Raw genomic sequence first — 24,269 nt, 5'->3', positions numbered from 1 at the left:
CAGCCCTGACCACTCGGTGACTCTGTGCTCTCCCAAAGGCACCCCTGGAGCTCTGGAGCCCTTTCAGGAATGCCAAAACCGCTATAAATGTTTGAGGAAACACCTGCGTTGCCTCTGCTTTCAACACCGGCTCAGGTGACGGGCGCGTTGCGGAGGCTGGAGGCTCCTTTCCCCGGGTCCGGGGGAGCCGGTGGCGGCTCTCCCCTCCCACCGGACTACAAGTCCCGGCAGCCCCGCGGCGGGAGGCATGGCGGGCTGGGCGCGGGCGGTGCGGGGGCTGCTGCTGGATGTCAGCGGGGTGCTGTACGACAGCGGCGGGGACGGCGGGCTGCCCATCGCCGGCTCGGTGGAGGCGGTGCGCAGGTGGGTGCCGGGGCGGGGGGTTCGGCGGAGCGCGGCCCGGGACGCCCCGTCGCGTTGAGGCGGGAGGAGGCCGGAGGTGGAGCCGGTGGCGTGAGGAGCTGCGGGAGATGGCGGGGCGGGCTCGGCACCCCGGGACAGGCGGGGTGAGCCTGGCCCCGGGCTTTGGCGCGACAACCGCGGGCGAGCGGGGGGGCTGGGCTTTCAGCCCACCGGCGTGCGGCGTGAAGCGGAGCGGGGCAGGGCAGGCGGGGTCTGTAGGTCCTTCTGTCCACCCACCGGTCGGCTGTGCTGCCGGGTGAGCCGGGGCCTCTCTCGCAGCCCGGCGGAAGCGGGGAATTCCGGCGCTGCACCTGGCGAGTGCCCGGGGGGCGGGTGGCCCCGACGCCGAGCGCTGCGGGGCGAGGTGCTCGCAGCGCCCGCGGGGAGCCGGCTCCCTGCCTCCCTGCCTCCCTGGGCAGGGTCATCCTGTGAGCACAGGCTGAGTAACCGCTGCTGGACACAGGGATTTCACTCCTCTAACTTAGCTGACTCTAATCAACTAGGCTGACTCGCCCAGGGTACCCGCGTTGGCCCTGCTGGGCCAGGGGAGCTGGATGGGGCCGAGGGGAGAGCAGTGGCCGCCGTGTCAGTTTTGTTTAGAGACAGGTATTGGTTTGTGGGCCTGCCCCGCCGGAGCTGGCCGGGGGTTTCCAGAAGAGCCTTTTGGCTCCGTGTGATTGGTTCACCGACCCGCAGCAGCAAAGCCAGTTCCACGTGGCGACTGCTGCTGTGTGCATCCCACTTGGAATGTTGGGAAACGCTGGAGCAGCATTGGCAGCCTGATTGGAGAGCACCTGTGTGGCTGCTGTCCTCTGGGGCCACCCAGCACACACACACACACCCACACCCACACACACACCTGGGGCAAGTGCTTTATTGAGCAGGGAAACAGGCAGTAAGAAATACTGAAATCACAGAAATTTATCATAAGAGTTAAGTTAAAATACATGCTTAAACCTTGGTGGAACCACCATGGAAAAGGTAGAACTGGACAATTCCTAGATGCACTGATCATAAAAGAAGTGTTTGTGGCTATTTGTTTCCTTTTTTTTTCTTTTTAGGTGATATCTTTGTTCAAATCTCTTGAAATACATGTGGTGGGCACATAAAGTGCCATGGGATGAATCTTCTTTTTTCATCTGCAGGATCAGAGTTTCCAGCACTGTTGGAAAACAGTGTTTGAAAGAAGTTTGAGGCTTATTGAGGCTCTTGGCCTGTTTGTGTGGCTTAGCTGGTCCCCGCCAGCTGGGGGGAGCTCCAGGTGCTGGGATGTCTGTCTGATGAGAGAGCAGCCTCCGAGTGAGATTAGGTAGAGGGAAAAGCTGCTTTTCTAAAGACATTGCATTGAAATCCAGTGGCACGTGGGTTTTCCATGAGGTCGAGGACGAGTTCTGCTCTGTTTCTCCACATTTACAATATTTCAGTGTGGTTCCTGTTCTCGTGCCTTCCTGTGGCTCTGCTACAGGCTCAGATTTGAGAGACCCTAAGAGAGAAGGCTTGTAGCAAAATGAGAGCACTTGTTTTCCCCTGGGTGTGTAGAACAGCCTGTTTGCTGATTGCAAAAGGGCAGCTTCTGCCCAGATCAAACCTCCCTGACTTTCCTTCTTGCCTCACTCAGATCCTTTTGGTAATAATATTCCTTCCCATCAAGGCTGGGGCTGATACGGTATCAGCCAGTCTGTTGGTGAAGGAGAGTCTTCTGTTCTCCAGCTTCCAGGAGAACCCATCTTACCACCCTCCTCTCATTTCCTGACACTTTCTGCTGGGACTGTCACATACGCTGAGTTTGTGCAGCTCTGACTGGAGCTGAGACCTCCCAGCACGGCCAAAAGAAACATAAATATCAACAACTACGTAGTTACTGTCAGAGATCAGATCATGCCTTTAAAAACCAGGACATAATAATCCCTGCATCACAGTTCACCACATGTTTTTGTCACATTCTTTGTTTCTCCTAGGTTTTTAAACTTGCCTTTCAGTTGAGTTCCAGGCTGTTGTCACTTCATTTGCTGAAACTTCTCATACGGAGACAACATAAACTGCAGTTTAACTTAGGGCAATGTCAGAACTGCACCGATGAAACAACAGTAAAATTTTGGCCTTGGGCTAAATGTAAGATATTATGGGCTTTCTTTTGAAACGCTGGAAAAGCCCCTGGGGCTTCTCTGCAGCTCTGTGCATGAGGCTTGTTTCCTAGGGGGTGTGTTGGGAAGATGATGGTTGTCATTAACAGGTGTGGGCTCAGACTTTCCTGTCAGTAAGCAATGGAGAAGTGGTGGTCATAGCTGTGGAAATTTGGGGCAGCAAAAGTGAGTATGGAGAAGTGCCAGGAAGGGAAAAAACCAAACCCAAAATAGTTTGTTCAGGTCATTCAGTGTAAGTGGTTAAGAATAATAATTTTCCTTGGGTAAAGTCAAGTAGCCATATTTGTCTGCCCATTAGGTTGGTAATTGTTCTAACTCACACCATTTAAAATCTTTATTGACTCATTATCCTATTGCCAGCTGGTTATTAATATTTGTATCTGCATCATAGTGCAGCTCTGTGGTTTCAAGCAGATGGATTAAAGCTAGAAGTGGCTCTTTTAAAATTAATTCATTTTTGTATCAATTAAAGAGTCATAATTGCAGATAGGTAGAACCTTTATAACTAATTAAAATTGGTATTATCTTTTCCTGAAAGAGATGTTTAAAATTACTTAATGCATATATAAGTCCAACAGGAGTCTTAAATACCATTTTGTTAATTCATACTAAGGTAGGGACTCTAATAATGTGACAGCTGACCTCTTCTCTTCAGATTGTCCTGCTTCATCATCTCCCACACTGTTCCAGCAATTAACTTTGTGTAACATCATCTACTACACACCAATAAAAAGCATAAGTAAATATTTTCATTTGCTGTTGGTTTCTTGTGACTGAAGCCATTTTGAATCCTCTAAAACTATATTTGCTGCATTATTTTGCTTGTCCTCTGCCAGATTCTACTGTGTGGTTATTTGAGTTAGTATTTGAGAGAGTAGCAATGTAATTTCTGCCAGCAGAATTTGGCCCATTTTATATTTATGGTGGCTGCAGGGGGCTGGTTCTCTTTTGTTTGGTTGGGTTTAGCTAGCAGTATGGGCAGATGGAGCAGAAAAAATGACCCAAGAAGCTGATGGACAGTGAAACATCCTGATCAAGATGACATTCAGTAACACACTTATTTGTGCCTTCCTGGGGAAAGCATCAGTAGTCACTTGAGATGGAAGTAAGTGGGAATGCATTATTTATTGCTAAGGTACCTGCATCTCTCCTAAATGTTACCTCTGAAATACCTTAGGGTTCAGGATGTCCTGGAAGGGAATTGGTGAATCAGGGGCCAAAAGGGTGAACCACAGAAGTGTTTGTTGTACAGAGCAAACCTCCTCTGTGCTCAAGTGATGATAAGGGGATTCTGGATCCTTCACGTTCCTTGGCCAGACTGTGGCAGACAGGCACCCATGTGCCTAAGGCCCTGGCACCCCTGGTTTAACCCAGAGGTTATTGTTAACTTTGGGTGGGAATATTGGAGTGGTGGATGATTAGGAAATCCAACAGAAGCTTGATGAGATGACTTGGCCCTTTAAAACTTTCAGCCTTTCAGGTTTCTTCGATTGTGTAGTTTACTGTGGCAGCTGTTTGTTACTGTTTTAAAAAAAAAATCCTTGTAACAGAGTTAAATAAAACACACCTCTTCCCAGCATGTGTGGTTAACTGGCAGACGCTGGGGAGCAGATCAGAAAGCCCATGGACAAGATCAGAAAGCCCATCGGTGACTTAAAGGCTTCTTCTGGAGCCAGCCTGAAGAGTGCCTCTGTACCGTGCCGTTATTGGCTTAATTGATTTACACAGCATTGACACGAGGTGACCTATTCGGTTTTTATCTTACAAATAGCAGGGAGCTGGTCTCTTACAAGACAGAAGGTGGTTAAGCATCCATAAAAGATGCTCAGCCTGTATTTGCATTTACAGCTGTGTGCTGATAGTGTGTCCATTAGCATATCCATATGAAAAGCACACAGTGGTTGGACATTTACAACATCCTGTTGTTTGGCCAGGATAGTGCATCTGTTAGCACAGCTTTCTGCAGCGTCCTTTAAAAGAGCAGCGGAAATCTGGGGAGCAGGGAGGCTGGGGAGCAGCTGGACAGTCGTGTTAAAATAAAATACCTGGGGAGTCTAACAAGGCGGAGATTGCGAGGAGAACAAGAGGAGCTGGAGCCGTAAAGCAATTCAGCGGGCGGGGGCTCGGGTGGGACAGTTGGGAGTTTACAAAGAGCCATCTGAAAGTGTGTGCTCGGCAAGGCGTAGGAAATGTTTGTTGTAACCTGCTCTTTCTGAAGCAGCAGAGACACAGAAAGATGAAGCAGTGCTGTATAGTGTAGCTGTTCACCGGCAGAGCCAGAAAGAGCTCCAGGAATTGATCCTTCGTGGGTGCAGAGTCATCACAGCTGCACTCCAGTCTGGAACATTAGCTATGGACTCAGTTTTCTGAGAGCACTGAACCTTCCTAACTTGTATTTGCTTTTCTAATCAGCAATGCTCATTATTATTTTTAAAAGACCCGTGTCCTTGAAGTGGTGAGTACTCCAAGTGCTGTCTACACAAATTGCATGAGTAAGTGCACTTTGGAACTTAAACATCATTAACCTTTAGGGTCTTGAGCTACTTACTGTCCATCAGCACGATTATGTGCTGTACAAATATTTACCAACAAAGAGCAATAGGAGATACTCCAGTGATACCTACTACCTGATGGTACTTGTTTGTCCACTCCCTTGCAGGAATACTGATTAATCCCTGAAGTGGACGGGCAGGACTCTGCCTTGTTCTGTGCTTTGGAACTTGAGACTCGTCTCAGTTTACCACTGAAGTAGTACACTTTTTTCCCCCTGATCTTTCACGTTTGATGAGCTCAGTCCAGAATCTTAAAATTGAGTCTGACTTTGTAAATAAATCCTCAGCAGGATCGCTGCTCAGGTTCCAGGCTGGCTTTGCAAGTGATGTACCTTCCAAAGTAGGGAAGCAGAGCATGTGAGAGTGGATTCTTTCTCTAGAAAATAGGTTAAATTAAACCTTTTGTCAATGTACTTTCTTCTTCCAACAAGTAAGAGTTCAGTATTTACAAACAGGTCCTGTTTGTATACAAAGTAATAATTTGACCTCGACAAACATAAGGTGCTTTTGACTGACATTTGAATGTGATAATTAGCAGCTTCAGAAGCCAAAAAAAAACCCAACTGCATTTGGCACAGAATGAAAGCTATTGGTGTATGATTCATTATATTGTCCATAAAAATGTTTTGCTTAATGCAAATAAATATATTCCAGACCTGTTCGTGCTAAATCAATTCTCAAAGTTTAGGGTTGTTTTTTTTCTTCACAGCTCCAAGGCAGAGATATAGGAAGTACTGAAAGTCTACCAGAGTTTACTTTTGTTACAAAACACACCCCCATGTTTGAATGGTGTTCTGTGTTGCTACAATCATAACATCAGTCAGCCACTACCAGACAGGGTGGGAAGCCCTGATTCAGATCCTGCAGTGTGGTTTTAAACTCTGGGACTAAAGGTTTTTCTTATATTCTGCTTCCTGGTTCCTTTCTGCAAATTCACCGAAAAGAAGTATTTTCCTTCAATACTTTATTCTAGATTTCACTGTTTTGGCACATTGTTGTCCACAAATCTGGAGGCAATTCTGTTGTCTACCCTTCTGTTCAGGCAGGTGGAATGTGATTTATGGTATCAGGTGATTTGTTCAGTCATTCTGGTATCCAGCTGTATTTGGTGGTTGCAATGAGGCAGCTTTTGGAGAGAGTTCAGGGCAAGTCAGACTTTGTGTGTGTTTTGATGTACAACTTCCAGCATTTACTTCTATGTCTGAAAAATTCCAGATGATTGAAATACCTAAAAAAAACCACCAAAAAAACCCCCAAAAAAACCCATTACTTGGTTTTTAAAGTTTACTTCGAACTACTACTTAGTGATTTTTTTTTTTTAGGTTTTGCTGTCAAACGGTGTCTCAACGTGGTGTTTACAGAGTCTTCAGTTTTATAATGGCACACTTCTTTCACCCTTGCCCATCCTTAAATAACTTTGGCCTCTTTTCTTGTGGCTCCCTCACATGTGCCTGTTAATCTGCCTTCATGCCTGTTCAAAAGTAATGCCCTCCTATTTTTTTTAATCCCTTTTGCAACCCCTCCTTTGGATTCCTTCCAAATTATCCACTTCTATATATAGAGTTGAGCCATATGGGTCTGGAGAGGAAATTGTGCTCGTGAGATAGCAGATGTAGAGATCAGTTTCCCACTAAGAGTGCAAGGGGGAGCAGGGCCAAGAAGTGCAGTATGTAAAGATTTGTCAGGCCAGCCTTGCTATATGGAGCAGAAAGCTGGACCACCAGAGAACAGGAGCTTTAATAAGCTTGGCTGCACTCAGGACCAATGACAGGACATCAGTGAATGGAGACAGCAGGAGATCAGGGGGCAGCAGTCACAGAGATGTGGCAGCAAGATTTGAGCAGTTTGGACATACTGTGAGGATGGAAGAAATCAGAGCAATGAAAGGTTTGGACCCCAGGATAGAGAAGGAACAACCAGAAAGCAAGTCAGGGTCACTGTGTCACAGGAGCATGTGTGAGGTTTTTTCCACAGTCCTCTGATCTCACTGCACCTGCTGAGCAAGATATTGGGAAGTTCAGTGTTTCTCTGGAGTTGGGAGAGGCTTGTTCCTTCTGTAGAAGCTGGCCAATGAACTAAGGATGGACAAAAGCTTTTATGGTTGGCTTGCTGACTTTTGAAATAAAGATTTTTCTTGGTGTTATTTCAGAAGCTGAAATTGAAGATGAAAAATGCTTGTCACTGAAGCAGCCACTAAAATAGCCTGAATGCAGATTCACAGAGAAATTATAATACACTATTGCCACAAATACTCTTTTTAAGCAGAGGGCACATAAAGCAGAGCAAATGCCATCCCCCCCTGGCATTTCCACAGCTGGACTCCAGAAGGTGTTAGTTAGCACTTCCAGCCAGCATTGAGCCAGAAGGCCCTTTTGAATCCTCAGGTGTTCATCCTTCTCCAGCAGTGGGAGATTTTCCTGGAAAAAGCCTGCAAAATCAGGCTTGGGATTTGCATTAATTCATAGATGTAATATAATCTGACACTCCGAGGTGTGGTCTGGGTGAGCTTCTACCCACCGTTATGCAGACTGATGGGGGCTAGTACTGATGGCTTGCTGCAAACCCCATTTTAATTCAGTTTAATTCAATTTAATTTTTCAGATGCTGGCTAAAACCCCATTAGATGCTGTGGTCTTCTGTCAGCCAGGCAGGCTAAAGAAGTGGTGTGATTTTCTGCTCTTTTCAAACTCTTTCTTCTATATTGACCTTGAAACTGGGCAAGTCATTTCTACTTTTGGCCATTAGGCTTAGTTTCTTCTTGGCTTGGTTTCATCCCCTCTTGACAGATGTTTCTCCTGTAGCACCAGCACCCTGGCCTTGCAGAGGCAATAAGCAAATGTTGGCTTTGCCCTGAGGAGAGGACAGCATTCCTGCCCAAGTCCTGAGTTTACTTTATTGGTTGCAGGTAGATAACTCTCTGGTACTAGTTTTCCTCAGTGCTTCAAAGATGGTGTTAGGATTTACACGGACAGGTTTACACTAAAGCACACTGGTACTCATTTGGTCAAGCAAAAGAGTAAAATAACATAAGTGCTAAGCACACTTTTTTTTCTTTTAAATGAAAAAACGAACCAAAATAAAACAACAACAAAACCCACTCTGAAAAACCAAAGGCAGGATAAAAAGATCGCTCTGGAAATCTCATAACCAGGGCTCTTCCAAACCCCTTTGAAGTTGGCTTTGGACAGTTGCCAAGCTCAGGCTGGTTGCCTCTTCCAAGGGTTTTGCTTTCTGTCTCCCTGCTCATCTGCACAGGACTCTCCTTCTGCTCCTGTGTTAGGAAAAACCTTTGTTGCAGAAGACAGTGATCAAAGATAGCAGATCTGAAGTTTAGCTTTATGCAGTGTCCTTAGTTGCTTCTACCAAGTGCAAGACAATGTGAATTTAAGAAGGAGTGATGGCTTCCAGCCTAGATTCCAGGGCCATTTCTTTTCTGTGTTTTATATGCCCAAAGGCTGCCTGTAAAGGTTGGCAAGGGTAGTTGGTAAAGTCTGCACAAGGTCAGTCAGGATGTCTAATAATTGTCCTAACACTTTACCTGTTATGGAACAATAATGAGAGTTTTTTCATTATTTTCGGGTGAGTGAGCCTGGCAGATGCTGACAGCCAGCAGATGTGTAAAGTTCGAGGTGATTTGTAAGGGACCGGCTCATCAGACGCACGGTAATTGCATTGTGGGACATTGTCACTCAGCCTCGTGTCCTGCTCCAGCAGAATGAGGTAAAGGTCAGTTCAAAGAGCTGGCGTAGCAAGAGGGGCAGCTCGGGGCTGAAATTAAACCCCTCATTTCCATCTCTCCCCCGTGCAAGTGCTCACGGCATGCCCCGGGCTGGCTGGGTGCCCTGGTTCTAGATTTAGGGATTGTTTGGGCAATCCAGTGGTTGTTTCAGCCTGGAGCGGGTTCAAATCCCTCCTCTGGTGAGGCTTAGAAAAAGGCTCCTTACCCACCTGTTGGTGTTCAGCGCTCATCTGTCTGCTTGTCATTTTGGGCTCAGAAATGTCTTTTGTGTTCAGCATGTCAGCAATGGAGTGGATTTGTCTGAGGCTGAGCCTGCTGCTGGACCCGAACAGGGACCCAGAGCTGGCCTTGGGCTGCCCACAGCTACCTGGCTCACGCAGAGTTCCCTCTGCCTGCCCGTGTGCTTGGCTTGTGCTCTAACCAGGATTGATTGCTGCTGCTTCTGGAGTCTGGCTGGGATCCTAATCCCAGCCATGAGGTGTGGAAATCAGCTGCAGCCCTGACCCACTGGGGTTCCTGGCTCTGCTTGTGCTGCCGTAATTCAGATGTCAATAAATCTCTAAGACGCTGGAGATCTTGATAAATGTATTTCATCTGCTGTTGCCTCATTCTTCTGCCCTTGCAGGTATCTAATCCATTGCTCTTTATCTCACAAGGCATCGCCTTATAAATGTTGTTCTTTATTCTGCTCCTAACATCCCCACACTTGCTGGCACTAGAAGTGGTGGTAACTTGCTCCACACATGCTTCTTAAAATGTGAACTCTGGTGGTTGGGTCATCTCAGTAGCTCAAGGTTTCCCATTAAGTTGGCACGTTTAGCAGCAGTGCCTCCAGTAGAGTATTGACTGCCTGTGCAAAGCATCTCATCTCTGTCAGACATCTCTTAGTTCCTCCTGGTGCAAAACCTGACCATGAAAACTGAAGGCTGATTTTGCTGTAAATGCAAGCAGAGCCAGGATTTCTCCCACGTAGACCTGTTGTTAAAAGCTCTCCCTAATTATTTAAGCTCTGAGTTAACAGTTGTTCGCTGATAGGTGCTGGCCTGCAGGCTCTGCTCAGGGTCCCCATGCTGGGCATCAAGGGGTAGATTCATCCCAGTGTGTGTATAACCGTGCTCATACTGGTGAGTGTGACTGTATTGTACAAGGATTTGGTGCAGAGCTAGCAGGGGGTCTTCACAGACTGCTAACTTTGAAGGGAAAAGTGGCTCTTCATTAAAAATATAGGGGTTTTGGTGTTTGGTTGATTTGTTTTGGTGTGTTTTTTTGTTTGTTTGTTTTGGTGTTGTTTTTTTTTTTTTTTAAGAAATAAGTCTTCTCTGGAGTTCTTTGTGATTTTTCTTTTGTGTAGTCTCCCAAGATATTTTTGAGAGCCCTATTCATGTTTCACCTGAGGAGTCCCATTTTCTGACCAGGTTGGCCTGACTCTTTGTAGACCTCACCTGCTCCTAAGCATTTACTGAGCTCGTTTGTTGAGCTCTAATTGCTGAGTTCATGAAGGCATGAAACAGTCCAGGATATGTCCAGACTGCTTCTGTTTTGGTCATGCCTTTCAGAAATGCTGCTCTGGTTTTTATCTGAAACTGAGGAGTTTAATGTGTAATACAGAAATGCCAAATCTGCTTTCCTCCAGCTGACCTGTGAGGGCACATTTGTTTGTCAGGGCAAGTCGGTGGTTAGTGTTGTTCCTGGATTCATTCCCTAAACCTTTAAGAAGAGAAAGAATAGCTTCTTATTCAACAGATAGCTGCTTCCAGGCAGTGATGGATGAATCATGGGTTTCTTTTTCCTAAGAGTCTGCAGAAAGGCTCTGCATTTAGAATAAGATTATTTCTTTCTAACCACGACAATCTCTGTTAAAGTTTGTTTTGGAGCCCAATTGCACTGCTTTGCTTTTGAACTCCAGCTGAAACTGTGTTTGAAATAACAGATGTGGAATGCTGTCATCCCACTGTCACACCGATTGTTCATTGTTCTGAGAAGGTCACATCATAATTCATTAACAATAATTATTCCCTGGGTACACCCTGCACTTCTTCACTCAATTGCTTCATTAACTTGTGAGTGAATCTCACATTCACTGCTCCAATCAATGAAGATATATTTATAATGTACAAGTGGATGCTATTAGTTACAATGTATTAACTGCCTAATTTAAAATAGAAAAGCTATCTTTATGAAGGGCAATTAACCACTAAGTGTAATTGATAATTCACATACCTATGATTAGGAAAGACAAATAATAAGAAAGAAATGAATCACCTGTGGTATTGAAGAAGACACTGGTGTGCAGTTTTAAGAAGTGGAAGGGGCTCTCTGGTCAGGACTGGATTTCTAAGAATCCTTTGGTGGAAAATTCATCATCAGATACATTCCCCTGACATGGTTTTGCTGTTTACACCAACCAATTGGGGTCATCTTCCTTAGAGAAGGAACTCACCACATTTAGTTGTCTTGAGAATCAATGCAAAGGCTTTCCTAATAGAAAAGTCCTTTTTTATAATAATATATATATATAATATAATATAATCCTTATATTATTATATATAATAATATATAATCCTTAAGTATCCTAAATATAAAATTATCCTAATTTTTATCCTAACACAAAAAATGTAATAATATTTTAATATTAATTTCTAAACCTAACCTCAAAGGTTTCTAAATCTATATTAGCTTAGTTCCTCCAAGAAAATTATGTAAAATTCACACTAAAGCTGACAAAAATTAGGTATCTTAATATATTTGAGGAGCTGAGTGACGGTCCTTTTGGCAAACATATATATATATATTATAATAATTGTGATCAATTTTCAATTCTTCTTTCCCTGGCTACTTTGAAATACTTTATTTATCCAAATAGCTGACAGCTCATCACTGGAGAAGAAGAGGCCTTTTTGTGACACCCCTAGGAGGTCACCCCAGCTTGGGTCAGGAAACAAAGCTGCTCAGAGGCAGAGGACTTGCACGAGATTGCAGAGTACTTCTTCACAGAAGCCTTGTCCTTGGCTGTGGGCACCTGGGGCCATGTTTTCTTCCCTTGAGAAGCAGATAGCAGATTCATTTATTAATGAGTCGGTTGCAGCACCATATTTTTCAGGATTACTCACCAAGTAACAGCACAGGTGTTTTAGGAGAGATGAAGTGATAAATGTAGCTGAAGCCCACCCCAGTGTTGATAGAAGCATCACTGCAACTTGCTGGCCTCTTACCTGGAGTCTGCAGACGTGCAGAGCCTTGCTGTTACCTCCAGGAGGTTACTGCAGCAGGTGATCAGTAAGTGGAAAGGTGAAAATCCAAGTTAAAATGCAGATCACAGCCTGTGGTCTCTCACCAGGTACTGTACTCATGGCCGTGCAGTGCCTTCAGGTCACGTGTGTCCACATCTGTGGACCATCTTATAGAAAAGGAATTGGATTTTGGAGTTTTTGAGGTGTGGAAGGAGCGTGTGCGTGTGTGGTGTCCTGGGATGGGTGGACATCACCTGTGCTGCCATGTTCAGCTTAGCTCTCTGGAAGGGTGGTTACATGCTATGGCAGGGGCTCTGCACATGAAAACTGCAACCATAGCGCCCAGAATCAATATTTTAGGTGTGTCTTGGTCACAGAAAGGGATCCTGCTCCTGGTCTGTAACATCACCAGTGCATTTTTATTGCAACCGTCCAGGTTAGGTGTGGGACGGCGGAGCTGATGTCTCAGCTCACTTCCTATGTCTGGTTAACCCCTTCGCTGCTTTTACTCGGCAGGATCAAGGCATCTGGTCTGAAGCTGCAGCTCTGCACTAACGAAACCCAAGCGACCCGGGAGAAGTTTGTGAAGAAGCTCCAGGGCATGGGCTTCGACATCTCGGTGGCCGAAGTCACGGCCCCGGCACCAGCCGCCTGCCGCCTGCTGAAGGAGCGCGGCCTGAGGCCACACTTGCTCGTCCACAACGGTGGGACAACACGGCAGCAGATGCAGGGACACCTAAGGGGACACCCCGGGGAGACGTGGGCACTACCAGTAGAGCAGTGAATTCCCACAGGCCGTGCAGGGAAGAGCTCCCAGCTGTTGTTTTCCTACAGGGAAGAGCTTTTTCCTTAGTTGTGAGACTGCGGAACAGACCTGAACGGTCTGGTCTGAGCAAGGTCTCGGTTATGGCAGAGTTGCAGGCACAGAGTTGTACTGGGGGTCAGCAAGTGCACAGAGGAGTCTGCTGATCAACCACAGAGACTAGGAGGTGGGTGAGGTCTTGTGCAGGACATTACATTGTTTTCATGGCAGAGGTTTAAGTGTGAAGTGTTTTCTCCTGTACAGTGTAGGTGCAGAGGAAGGAGGTGGGTCCTGCCCTCACTGTTACACATTGTCATTCAACTACCCAGGAGTTTGCCTCAGGTCTAGGTGCTTGGGTGCAAGGAACCACTGAGATATGGATGGTGGGAGCTAAGGCAAGGGCAGGGAATGGTTTATTTTGCTCTTTGTTATAGGACAGGAATAGCAGGATACAGTTGGGAATAGAGGGTCTGAAGAACAGCTGATTCAGACTTGGATTTTTTATTTTTTTTTTAATTAACATGTTGAGTGATTAATGAAGGGAAACACAAATCCAGGGGAAAACCATCAGTTCCAATGGGATCTGAAATGGTAAGGGGTTTGTGGATTTTATTTTTTTATTTCTCCTTCTGTAGATCTTGTCCCCGAATTTGATGAACTTGATAAAACAAACCCCAACTGTGTGGTTCTTGGAGATGCAGCAGAAAACTTCACCTATGCAAACCTTAACAAAGCTTTTCAGCTTCTGATTGGGATGGAGAAGCCTGTTTTGATCTCCCTTGGGAGGGGGTGAGTAAAGCACTGTTTCTTCCTCCAGTCTCTCTGCACTTTTTCATTTCCTCTGGTGTCTTTGTACTTAATGGAAGCCAGATAGTGGCCACCTTTTAAGCAGTTAATCTGTCTGCCTGGACTGGGAGGCTGATCTGCTCAGGTATCTTGTCAGTGAGGAGTCCTCAGTGGGTAATTAAGTCACCTAACTTGGCCTCCTGTCCTGGGTCACTTACCTGTAGCCTTTCTGGGGATGTAGGGGAAAACTGAGGTGATTGCAGTGCAGGTCTCTAAAATAAGGTGGTATTGGTGCTCCCCATGAGCCACCTGTGCTGGTGCAGGATTGCAGACATTGGAAGTCACTGAACTTGCCACGGGCTAATCCTCCAGTTGATTTTGAAACTACTCGTCAGTAGAGTCTCTGTGGTGTTACAGCCCTTGGTGCCTTTCTTCTGTCAACAGCACAGGCTAAGCAGTTGTGTGGGTGTGTTTAATCAAGTTATGGAGAGTGAGAAATGTAGCTGCTCCTCTGAAGAGGAACTGTAGCAGCCTTTAGAGAACCTGGAGACAGCCTGGTGTATAAACACAGCAAATGCCAGCCTCCTACTCTTCAAAGTCACTGTTCAAGACCGAGATAGACTTTGATGAAACAATCTGCATCTTTGCAGGTGACAGTGGGAGGGTTTTGTAGAGCTGTAGTTTTGTAAACCAGTAGGAAAAGAACATTTGTTGTTTTGAGAGCAAGTCTGAGATTCTCTTCAAAAACCCGCAGAAATCATGGAGAATTTAGACTTTGATGTGTGTGACCCCTCAGTGAATTAGTATTGTAAGAGGCCAGTGGGATGATGGGCACTGCTTGTCAGTTTGGTTTTGCCTCTGAAAGATCTCAGAGATGGGAGCTGTTGGTGTAACTGCTGCCTGTAGCCATGTGTTCCTGTCTGAACTGAAAATAAATTATTTTTAATAGGGAAAGAAGCCCAAAGCAAACAAAAAAGTCCAACGGGCCATACATAAGGGAGCACTTTGATGCTGGTGGCTTGAGAATTGCTATACATGGGGAATAAGAAGTTAAGAATAGTTTATTTCATAGAATCATAGAATGTCTTGAGTTGGAAGGGACCTTTAAAGGTCATCTAACCCCCCTACATTAAGCAGGGTGATCACATCCTCATCAAGGCTGACCTTGAACGTCTCCAGGGATGGGGCCTCCACCACCTCTCTAGGCAACCTGTTCCAGTGATCCACCACCCTCATGTTAAACAGCTTTCTCCTGGTGTCCAACCTAAATCTACCCTTTTCTGGCTTAAAACCATTACCCTTTGTCCTATTGTTACATGCCCTTGTGAAGAGCTCTTCCCTAGCCTTCTTACAGGCCTGTTTCAGGTATTGAAAGGTCACTGTAAGGTCCCCCCTATATTTGCTGATATGGAAACCCTACCAATTTATGAAAGTAGCTGCACTGCATGAACTCCTCCCAAACTATGTCAGAGATGGGGTAGATTTTCGTCTGGCTCTGAGTGGAGTGTGGTGGCTGAGAAGACTGAAGAGGAGAGCCCAAGAATATAAAATTTGACCTCCTGCTGTCACACGCAGAAAAAAATCCAGTCAGGGAACTGGAATGTTTTCCTAAAAAAAAAAAAAAAAAAAATCTAGTTAGCTGTGTTTGGGGATTTTAAACACAAGGTTATTAATGCCAGCACTGAATAATGACAAACCCCAATGGCCTTGGAGTTATTCTTAACTGTTGTGCCATGTATGGGCTTAAAAGAAGACTGTATGTGTTTAGCTTGAGGAAACTGTAGTGACAACTTTTTCCAGTGGTTCAATAGGCTGGAAGGGGCATGAAAAGCCTTCTTGGTTTGTGGGTTATTGATCCAGCTGGGTAGAACTTATCAGCAGGAAGGAGCAATTCAATCCATTGTGTTGCTGTAGCTGGCATGCTCTGATCCTGCAACACGGGTGAAAAATCCTTGCTGCTTCTCAGTCAGAAGGATAAGGAGAGAATGTTGAGCCACCAGAATGCTTAATGTACACAAAACAACCAGGTTTTATGTTATGTTGTGCCACCTTTCACAATGAAATATAGATTCAACCTTTCTTTAAGATTTGCAAGGTGATCAATGCAAAAATGCCTTTGTACCCTGTGCACATAAAAGCATTTATTTATTTGGACATTCATTGATGTAGACAGCTCTAAACTAGGCCTGCTGTGATTTTATTTTTTTTTATGTTATTTTTCATTGAAAACCAGAGATTTTTGGATATTCTGAGCTCAGTTTTGACCACGAGCATGTTTTTTTAATGGTCAGTCATTTAGACAATGTAAAAATGAGCTCTGAATGATTTGCCCTGATAGGTGAATTCTGACTCAAAGAAGGGAGATTATAAATTGGGTTACTTACATTATTAAATTGGGTAAATTATTAATTAATAATGGCCATAGACAAGAGGGCCATAGACAACCAACAGCCACAAGCCAGCTTCATTTTTATCGTGCAGAATCAGTGTAAATGGGTGGATCTTAACAAGGTGCCTGCCTTGGTCGAATTTTGGTTGAAGTTTTCCTTCATGCCATAGGCAACTGAAGTGTTGGAGTCACTGAAGCAGAATGCCCTCCTCCTGAAAATGGAGTGATTTACATTTAGCATCTGTTTTGGGCTGAGAGTGGGAATTGGCTTTGTAATTTCTTCTGTCATGCCACTGTCAGAAAATTAAGCTGTTTACGCTAGACTATGGAAGGTTAATGGCTGCTCTAGCAAAGGTCAAGTGGTCATTTTAAAGGGAGCCTGTGCTGAATAATCGAAAATGGCAGAAGGATAAGGCATAAAATCTTAACTGACTGCTCATCCTACCTTTTTTCCCCTGTCATATAGAAACCTGTCTTTGATCAGGAAAGCTTGGAAGACCTGTGTTAGTATGAACGGGTATTCCAGATAAACACTGGAAAGGTACTAACTGATTTTAGGAGCTCCATGGCAATAGGAACATTTTTAGAAGGAGCAGAATTTAGCTGGGAGTGCTTTCTTTGTCCTGATAAACAGTTCCTTGGCTTTTCTCATGTGGGGGGCTGGTGATGAGCAGTGATGGACAACTGTTCTTGGTCCCCTTCCAGATGTCCTGAAGAAGGTGTTAGAGCTGCTGGCTGGTGCCAGCCCTCATCTTGTATCTGCCAAGGCGTCCCTGTTGCTGATTAAAGGAAGAGAGATGTAACTGCTGCTCTTTCTGAGCAGCCAGGGCTCTGTGCTGCAAAATAAAGGCCAAGTTCATCCTTGATATGAGCTAGTTGAAATCCCTTTGAACCAGGAGAGTTGTGTCCCAGCTGCCAGATGGGCATCCACTCCGAGGTCTTTTCCCCAGGCATCGCACAGTGCTGAGCCTGTTCTTTACTTAATTCCTGGTGTTAAATTAAGGCTCCAGAGTTTCTGATGACTTGACTTTTTGTTGCAGCCATATGGACGCCTGTATAGGCACAGAAATAATAAAATGTGGTTTCTTTGTATTTAACTGCCAACATTTTCATTTCATTGCAACTTTATCACTTTTGTTTCCAGACGCTACTATAAAGAAACTGATGGTCTGAAACTTGATGTTGGAGCATATATGAAGGCATTAGAGGTATTTTATAGCTTGCATTATGCTTACTTGCTCTGTGCACCTTGTTAAAAGAGTAACTTGTATAAATATGGGTCACCTTCTGTCATTACTCATCTTGCTGAAGGAAGTTTCCACAGATTGAAACTCTTTTGCTGCATTCTAAAGACAGGTGGATTCATTTGTTTTCTGGCTTTGTTCATTTTTAAAAATGTTATTTAAAAGGTGAACTTTTGCCATTGGGGTACCTTTATTGGAAGTGAGGCCCTTGAAAGAAGGAGACAGAAAAAAAGCATGGAATATTGTCTGCAAGATACCCAAGAAAAACTGAAGGTCCATTTTATGTTTGGTATAGAGCTGATAGCAGACACATTAAGAGTTCACAGCAAAAGGTTTTCATTCAGCAGGATACTTAAATGCAGTCATGTTTTTAAGCTTGATTAAGTCTGTGCAGAACTGGAATCCAACAGATAAGGCAACATAAGTGTTCCTTATTCTCCTTTTTATAGGCTTGCAGAGACTTTAAAAAAACCCCACAACATAGTGAATGCAGGGAATGAAGCAAAGTAGGGTAGTAGACAAGGACAGAAGATAGCAGATACAATGCAAACTCGCAGCAATTCAGTTTGTATCTGTGTGAGTTCTGGGGAGAGTTCAGGCTTCTAGTTGTCTAGGAACAAGCTAGAAGCACCTTTTCCAAGAGATTACTGATATTTAGTTGCAGGAAAATACAGCTTTTCAAATCTGGCTCGTCACTGGAATCCATAAGAATACGCCATCTGGTTGAAGAACCCAAATCTTTTAAGGTCCTCCAGTAGTTTTGATAATTTCATATGAAGGATGTTTCTTTAAAAGCTTCTTTAAGAGTCATGCTCTTAAAAAATTCTGGTGATATTGGGGCTGAATCTGAAGTCTGCTCTCATGATGAATGAAAAAGGTTTGTAACTTGAGATGTTTCAGGAGAACTTCCTCTCCTGCCAGAGAACACGAAACACTTTTGTTATCCGAAATCCCCAATACACACCTTCATCTGCTTCGTTTTGGTATTTAAGGGCAAAAATCAATAATCACGTAATTTTATACAATGGACTAGAGTTTTGGAGGTGAGGAAATCCTTTTCTGATCAGCATTTTTTTATGGGTCCTTCTCTCTCCTTTTCTTGCAGTATGCTTGTGATGTTCAAGCTGAGGTGGTGGGGAAACCAGCAAAGACATTTTTTGAGTCAGCCTTAGCAGAACTGGGAGTTCCACCAGAGCAGGTAAGGTTTCTGATGCTGTCACCTCTGGCCATGCCATGTTGTTGTGTTCACTGATGCTGCTTTAAAAAAATGTTGGGTTTGCTGCCTTTCATGGAAAGTTATAGAAGAGGTTGAAGGGAATGTGGCCAGGAGGAGGGGGTCAATATTTTTTTCCAGACACAGTCTGTTATATATGCAACGACATATTTATCTTCAGGATCTTCCTATTAATTATTTAAAAAACCCACAAAAAACAAACAACAAACACAAAACAAACAAACAAAAATAGTTGAAAAAATGTTTCAGAGGGAAAAAGTTGTATATTTACCCATTCTATCAAATAATGTGAAGTAGGCAAAAAAGAACTGACAGCCAAGAGGGTAAATGCTGTGGGGACCTGTTGAATTTCTTCTTCCCTGTGTGTTCTTGTTACCCTCCTGAAAGGCATGATGTTATTATCTCTGCTTTTTTGAAGGTCCTTTTTGACTGCCTGGTATTTCCCTTTTCAGTCCTGTCTCTCTTTGCTCTGACTTGTGCCATCCATACCTCTACCCACCTTAGTCTTCCATCCATCCTCCATTCTCTACTGTGGTTTCTCCTTCTACTTGTACTGGTGTGTTGTACCTTCTTGTTCACCTTCCTCCCAAATCATGTCGTTCCAAAGAACATGCACTTCTGTTGCAAAATTCCTATATTTGGAGGCTAAAGTTCCCTCTCCCAAGGAATTATGGAAGATGATGTGCCTCACAGGATGAGAGGTGCCCCAATGTCTGGCAGTCCACTTGGCAGCTGGAGGCTGCAGCATGGTGAAATTGCAGCCAAAAGGTCACACTTCCCTTTGGTGTCACACTGACTACCTTTTTTTTTAGTAAAAGGGAAAGGCAGAAGTAGGATGCTTGCTAATTTAGGTGAATGGGGAGCACTGACTGACCCCAAAATTCCTCTGGTGTTAGAGGATTTAATCACACTTTCTGGAAACATTCTGCTGAATGTGTGGTGCTCCCTACTTAGCACAGCCCATTTTTTACCCTCTCTGTAGTTGTGCCAGATCCTTTTCAATGATTTGTTGTCATGCCACACAGGACATAGGGATGAGTATGAGATGACTCACAGACAGCAGTGAATTACAATGCAGTAATTCCATCAGAGGGTTTTGGTGACATTATAAACAACAGGAGTGAAGTTTGGGTGGCTTGTAGGTCCCTAGAGTCTGGAGATGAAATTATGGCCCTGTAATTCACAATGTGCTTGGGTTTTACTTTATTATAGCATGGGGAGATGGAAAAGATCTAGCAGGCCATCCAATCCATCTCCTTCCCTGTGCAGGAGCATTCCCTGCTTCACATTTATTAAGAGTTTGTCCAGAGTAGTTTTCAGTGAGCAAACAACTGGACTTCTCTAAGCACCTGAGGGGCAGTGTTGATGGCAAAGTAGGTCTCGTGGACTGGCACCTTCTCCTGAGATTCCTTGGGTGCTTCCTTGTCAAACTAGTTTTGCTCCAGGTAACAAGCAAAATAGCTGCTTGCTTTCCTGGATATTGTCTCCCTCCCGTTCCCCCCAGACTGGTTATCCTTACAGTAGTTGTCTTTTACTGAAACTGTGTGTTTAGTTCTTAGGAGCTTGCCTTGTGATTTTGTCCCTCTGCACCCTACCCTGCTGTGGGGCTCTCTTCTGGGCTCCCTTCAGTGTGTTGCTATCTTCCCCATGACAAGATAGCCCAGTCTGAAATTAATATCCCAGGTACAGCCACAGCAATTACTCAATCCGTTCATCCAACCAACAACCCCAAAAATCCATTTCAGGCACAGAATGGTATTTGAGGGAAAAGTAACTGGAAAAAAAGAACAAAGAAAAAAGGCAAAACTCACCAAACTCAGCCCTTGGATGCTGTTTGTCTAAATCAGATGCAATAAGGGTTGTGTTTCCTTTCTGCTTGCACCAGAAATGAGCAGTGTGCAGGGGTGGGAAGGAAGAGCTTTTTTGGGGTTTTCTCTCATTGTCTGCAGTGCCTTTTCCACAGGCAGGATGAGGTGGTTGTCCTCAAATGTTGTTTTTCTTGGTAAGCAGAGACTGTGCCAGGCCCTGGCACCGAGGGAAGGAACCATCACAGGGATGTGACAGGACCCCAGAGCTCCTGTTTCAAAAAGTTTGCTTCAGGGAGCAAAACTTGATTTAACGCATCATCAAGCTCCCAAAAATGGTCCCATGGGGTGGGCCTCAGCAAGTGGTTCCCATTGGCTTCAGGAGGATTTGTTTAGGGTACAGAAAAGCAGGAATAGTCCTCAGCAGAGATTGCTACTTATTCCATCTCTGCTATTTGCCAGGTGTTCATAGTGCTGCTAGGGATTAACTTGATATTTTGACACAGATTTTTTCCCTTGTAGTTTCTAGTGTTAAATGCCATCAGTTTCCTGAAGTCATATGTCTAGCCTGTAGGCATAGTGTTTTGTATTCAGGGAGACTGGAGATGGAGGGAGTATTGCCTAAACAAGGAGGAACACAGCAGACACCACCTCAGAATGGCACCAGTCTCTCTGTGCTTTGACTATGGAGAAAACAGTCCATGATGCTGGAGTTAAAACCTGGATCATGATGCACATGCGTAGGAGGAGCAAATTATAGCAGAGCAAACTACTTTAATTCTGAAATTGTTTATAACTTCTGGGTGCTTGGCCTTGCAACTTTAATGTTCTTTTTAGAACGATTTGTAGGTTGTTTTAGTTAGTCATATAGAATAATAAAAACATAGTATATGCAGCTCAGTGAGTTCCTTAGTAATGCACTGTGTATTATATTTTAACCTGTATCCTGAATGAGCTATACTTCTCTGCATCTCTAATGACTAGGACTGGTTTTAGTTGCCTTTACTTTTATAAGATGTTTGCCAATAATTTATTCCACCTGTGGAATGCATTTCATCCATACCATCATTAACCCGTTTCAGACGAGCTGTGCTTTTGAAAACACATTGCCATTTTCTTTCACCTGACTTTTAATGAAAAATACCTTTGTAATAAAGCTGTCTCACCACAGTAGTTCTAGACAGTGGCAAATCTGAAATTTCTCAAGCTGCTTTAATCAATAAAGTTATCACCAGTGCTTTCCCATGATAACTGCTTCTTACCAAGCCCCTGACTTTGCCTTCTGCTGCTGAGATGTTTTCAACCTGCACTTAGAACAGGAGGAGCTCCCCAAAGTCAAATTTTCATTTTAACCTTTCTTCAATGGCCTAGAGATAACAGATTGTCCGTAATACTTTAATAGATTGGAAATTTAAACCTCTTAGAGGTAACCAGACCTATCTTATGATTCAGTAAGATGACAAAGAATAACACATCTTAAAGGTTACTGAAATGCCTAATTCATATGTTTTAAGGCAGCTGTAACAGTGGATGATTTTTACAGCTTTACAATAAAACCTAAATAATGTTAGGGTTCTGGTAGCTTTATATAATCATAAAAAGTTCTCTCTGTAGCAAATTGTCCTGCATTAATGGGAGTTATGGCAGTTCATACTGGAGTGCATAAACTACTGGTAGTTAACCAATTCTCATTGCTGCCACCTGCAAGTCTCAGGTGGGAGTTAGTGGCGCGTGAGAGCAGAGGGAGGTCACCCCCAGAGTGGCACAGAGGACCTGCTGCCATGCTGGTGTCCCCTCCCTGCCCACCAGCCACAGCAGGGGTAGACTTTCCATCTCAGGAAGAAGAGTGAAGTGGCTGAGTGAAGTTTTGAGTCCTGCTGAAACCTGGCTGGCCCTGCAACCTTTGGAAATCTGCCCGGGAGTTTTCATGTATTTCTTTGCTTCCCTGGCCTTGTTGCACAGCTTCTCCTGGGTCAGAGGCCATGTGTGATGCCCTTGGCATGTCTGATGTTTGCACAGCTAGGAGTTCCAAGATAGAAACTTAATTAACAGTAAGATGGGATCCTGAAGCCTGGGAGACTACTAGGCCAAGGAAAATAGGGAGAATTTTTGTGCGAGCTTTATTTCCTTATGTCCCTGGCACATTTACCTTGATTAAGGGCATTAAACCTATAGCAAAAGTCTATGTAGGCATAAATATGTTTGACTCTAGAAAGGTTCACAGGGTTAAATATTGTGTTGACGTTTGCACACTTCCCCTGTGCAGCTCTTCATTTGCAGCCTCCATAGACTTCAGCCTCCTGAGCTTGTCCTACTGCACTGAATTTTCACAGGCATGGCTGGCTAGTGCACAGTATTGTTTTTCTGCCTCATTCATTTTCTTACTCCATAATTCCTTTTCTGTTCAAACATTTTTCTGTGATTTTAGTAAATACTAAAACTCTGTTTGTACACGAAATGCCTAAGATTCCCATTCACCATCCTACCAGCATCTCTGAAGGCTTCTTAGTGTTGTCTGTTTCTGTGGGTAAGAGGAGCCAGTCCCCACTTCCATTCAGCTCTGCATCCAAGGCCCAGACACCACCAGTAAGATTTCTGACCACAATGTTGATCTCTTTACCACAGACACTTGTCCAGGGGGGATTATATTATGCCTTCCCACCCCCAAATTCTCAAAGGTTGTGTTCCTCTCCATTATCACTGCCCATCTGGGCTGAGTTTGATGAGGACTCCTCAGGAGCAGTGGCTTCATTCAGCTTGCACTGTTCTTTATTTACTGCATGTGTACAACTACACACACCATCTCTCCCCAGCTATGTGATTTAGGAATAGAAATTATGCCCTGTGATGATTTGCCCTAAAACCAGAGAGACTGTCTCATGCTTTTTGCCTTTCTTTTTTGTAAATTTTAAACCTATCTCAAAAAAAGTAACTTCTGCAGAATAATTGAACAGATAAATGGTGTGATCTCTGTGTGAAATGTGAACCTGAACAGGGATCTTCTAATTCTTGCTTTCAGTAGATATGTGACCTTTCAGTTCTATATCTTTCCTCTCTCTTACCATATTGCAGTCAGAGAGGAAGTTAAACCCAGGTTTGACAGGTAGAGTTTTTTTATTTCCCTTGACAGTGCACCTTTTGACCTCTATCTTCTTGCCAATGATTTTTTAAATCCTAAATGATTTGGGAATAATTGCTCCTCCTTTAGTGATTATTGCCCTTCACTGATAGTAAATCTGTGAAATCCCTGGGGGCTGGAGTATGTTTTTGTATGCGTATGTCACAAGCTGGCCTGGACAGGCATTGCTGCTCATCTGCAGCTGCACTTGCAGACCTGCTGGGCATCTTGCAGAGAAAACTTGCCTGGATGGGTTAAAACATTGCCCTGCTCTGCCCTTCTTTCATTTTCAGAGGAAATTTCATTTTTAGGGTTTTGAGAACCCAGGGCTGAAATTGTCTTCGCTTCAGAAGTCTCATCCTGAGCTTCTGGATTCAGGCTGAACTAAAGGTGTTTGGGTGCTGGAGGGCAGGTCTGCTCCAGGGGTGCCCCTGCAGACTCTATGGGGGCCCTTCCCTGTCCCCCTCAGGGAGGTATTGCAATTAATTTTATAAGAAGGGATTAGAAACTATTAAAGCCAGTAGTTGAGAATGATTAAATATCTCAAAGCAGCTGGGGTGGGAAATTGGAAATGGTGGTTGGCTGTGAGTGGTGCTGCCAGGTTCTTTACAGCCCTTCCATTCTGTTCTTCTCATCTGTGTGTACATGCTTTATTTGCTGATTACTTAAAATTAACCCATCACTTCATCCTTTTCATGCTGGATTGCTTGTTTGGAGGTGTGGTAAGGAAAGGTGGTCTCTCTTCTAGACAGATTTAAGCGAGGATGGGCACATAGAAACTGCTTGATTATGTATTTTCAAAGATGGTTCCTGCCCTCATTCCC

General features: G+C 44.3%; 1 protein-coding gene across 2 annotated transcripts in view; it reads left to right on the top strand.

Annotated features, from left to right (window-relative positions):
- Positions 1–24,269, top strand: part of LHPP (phospholysine phosphohistidine inorganic pyrophosphate phosphatase) — an 83,151-nt gene continuing 58,882 nt past the window's right edge. Inside the window, exons 1-5 of one of the 2 annotated variants that reach the window (XM_051619674.1) lie at positions 1–363; positions 12,584–12,771; positions 13,505–13,658; positions 17,189–17,252; positions 18,394–18,486. In XM_051619674.1, coding sequence (XP_051475634.1) covers positions 248–363; positions 12,584–12,771; positions 13,505–13,658; positions 17,189–17,252; positions 18,394–18,486 — 615 coding nt within the window. In that variant the 5' untranslated portion in view covers positions 1–247. The remainder of the gene's footprint in view (positions 364–12,583; positions 12,772–13,504; positions 13,659–17,188; positions 17,253–18,393; positions 18,487–24,269) is intronic. The other variant, XM_051619673.1, reaches the window with a different exon arrangement.

This window comes from Apus apus, chromosome 4 (genome assembly GCF_020740795.1).
Source record: "Apus apus isolate bApuApu2 chromosome 4, bApuApu2.pri.cur, whole genome shotgun sequence".
In the NCBI taxonomy this organism is placed as follows: domain Eukaryota; kingdom Metazoa; phylum Chordata; class Aves; order Apodiformes; family Apodidae; genus Apus; species Apus apus.
The sequence above is the reverse complement of the archived record's forward strand: the minus strand, read 5'-3'. Positions and strand labels throughout refer to the sequence as shown.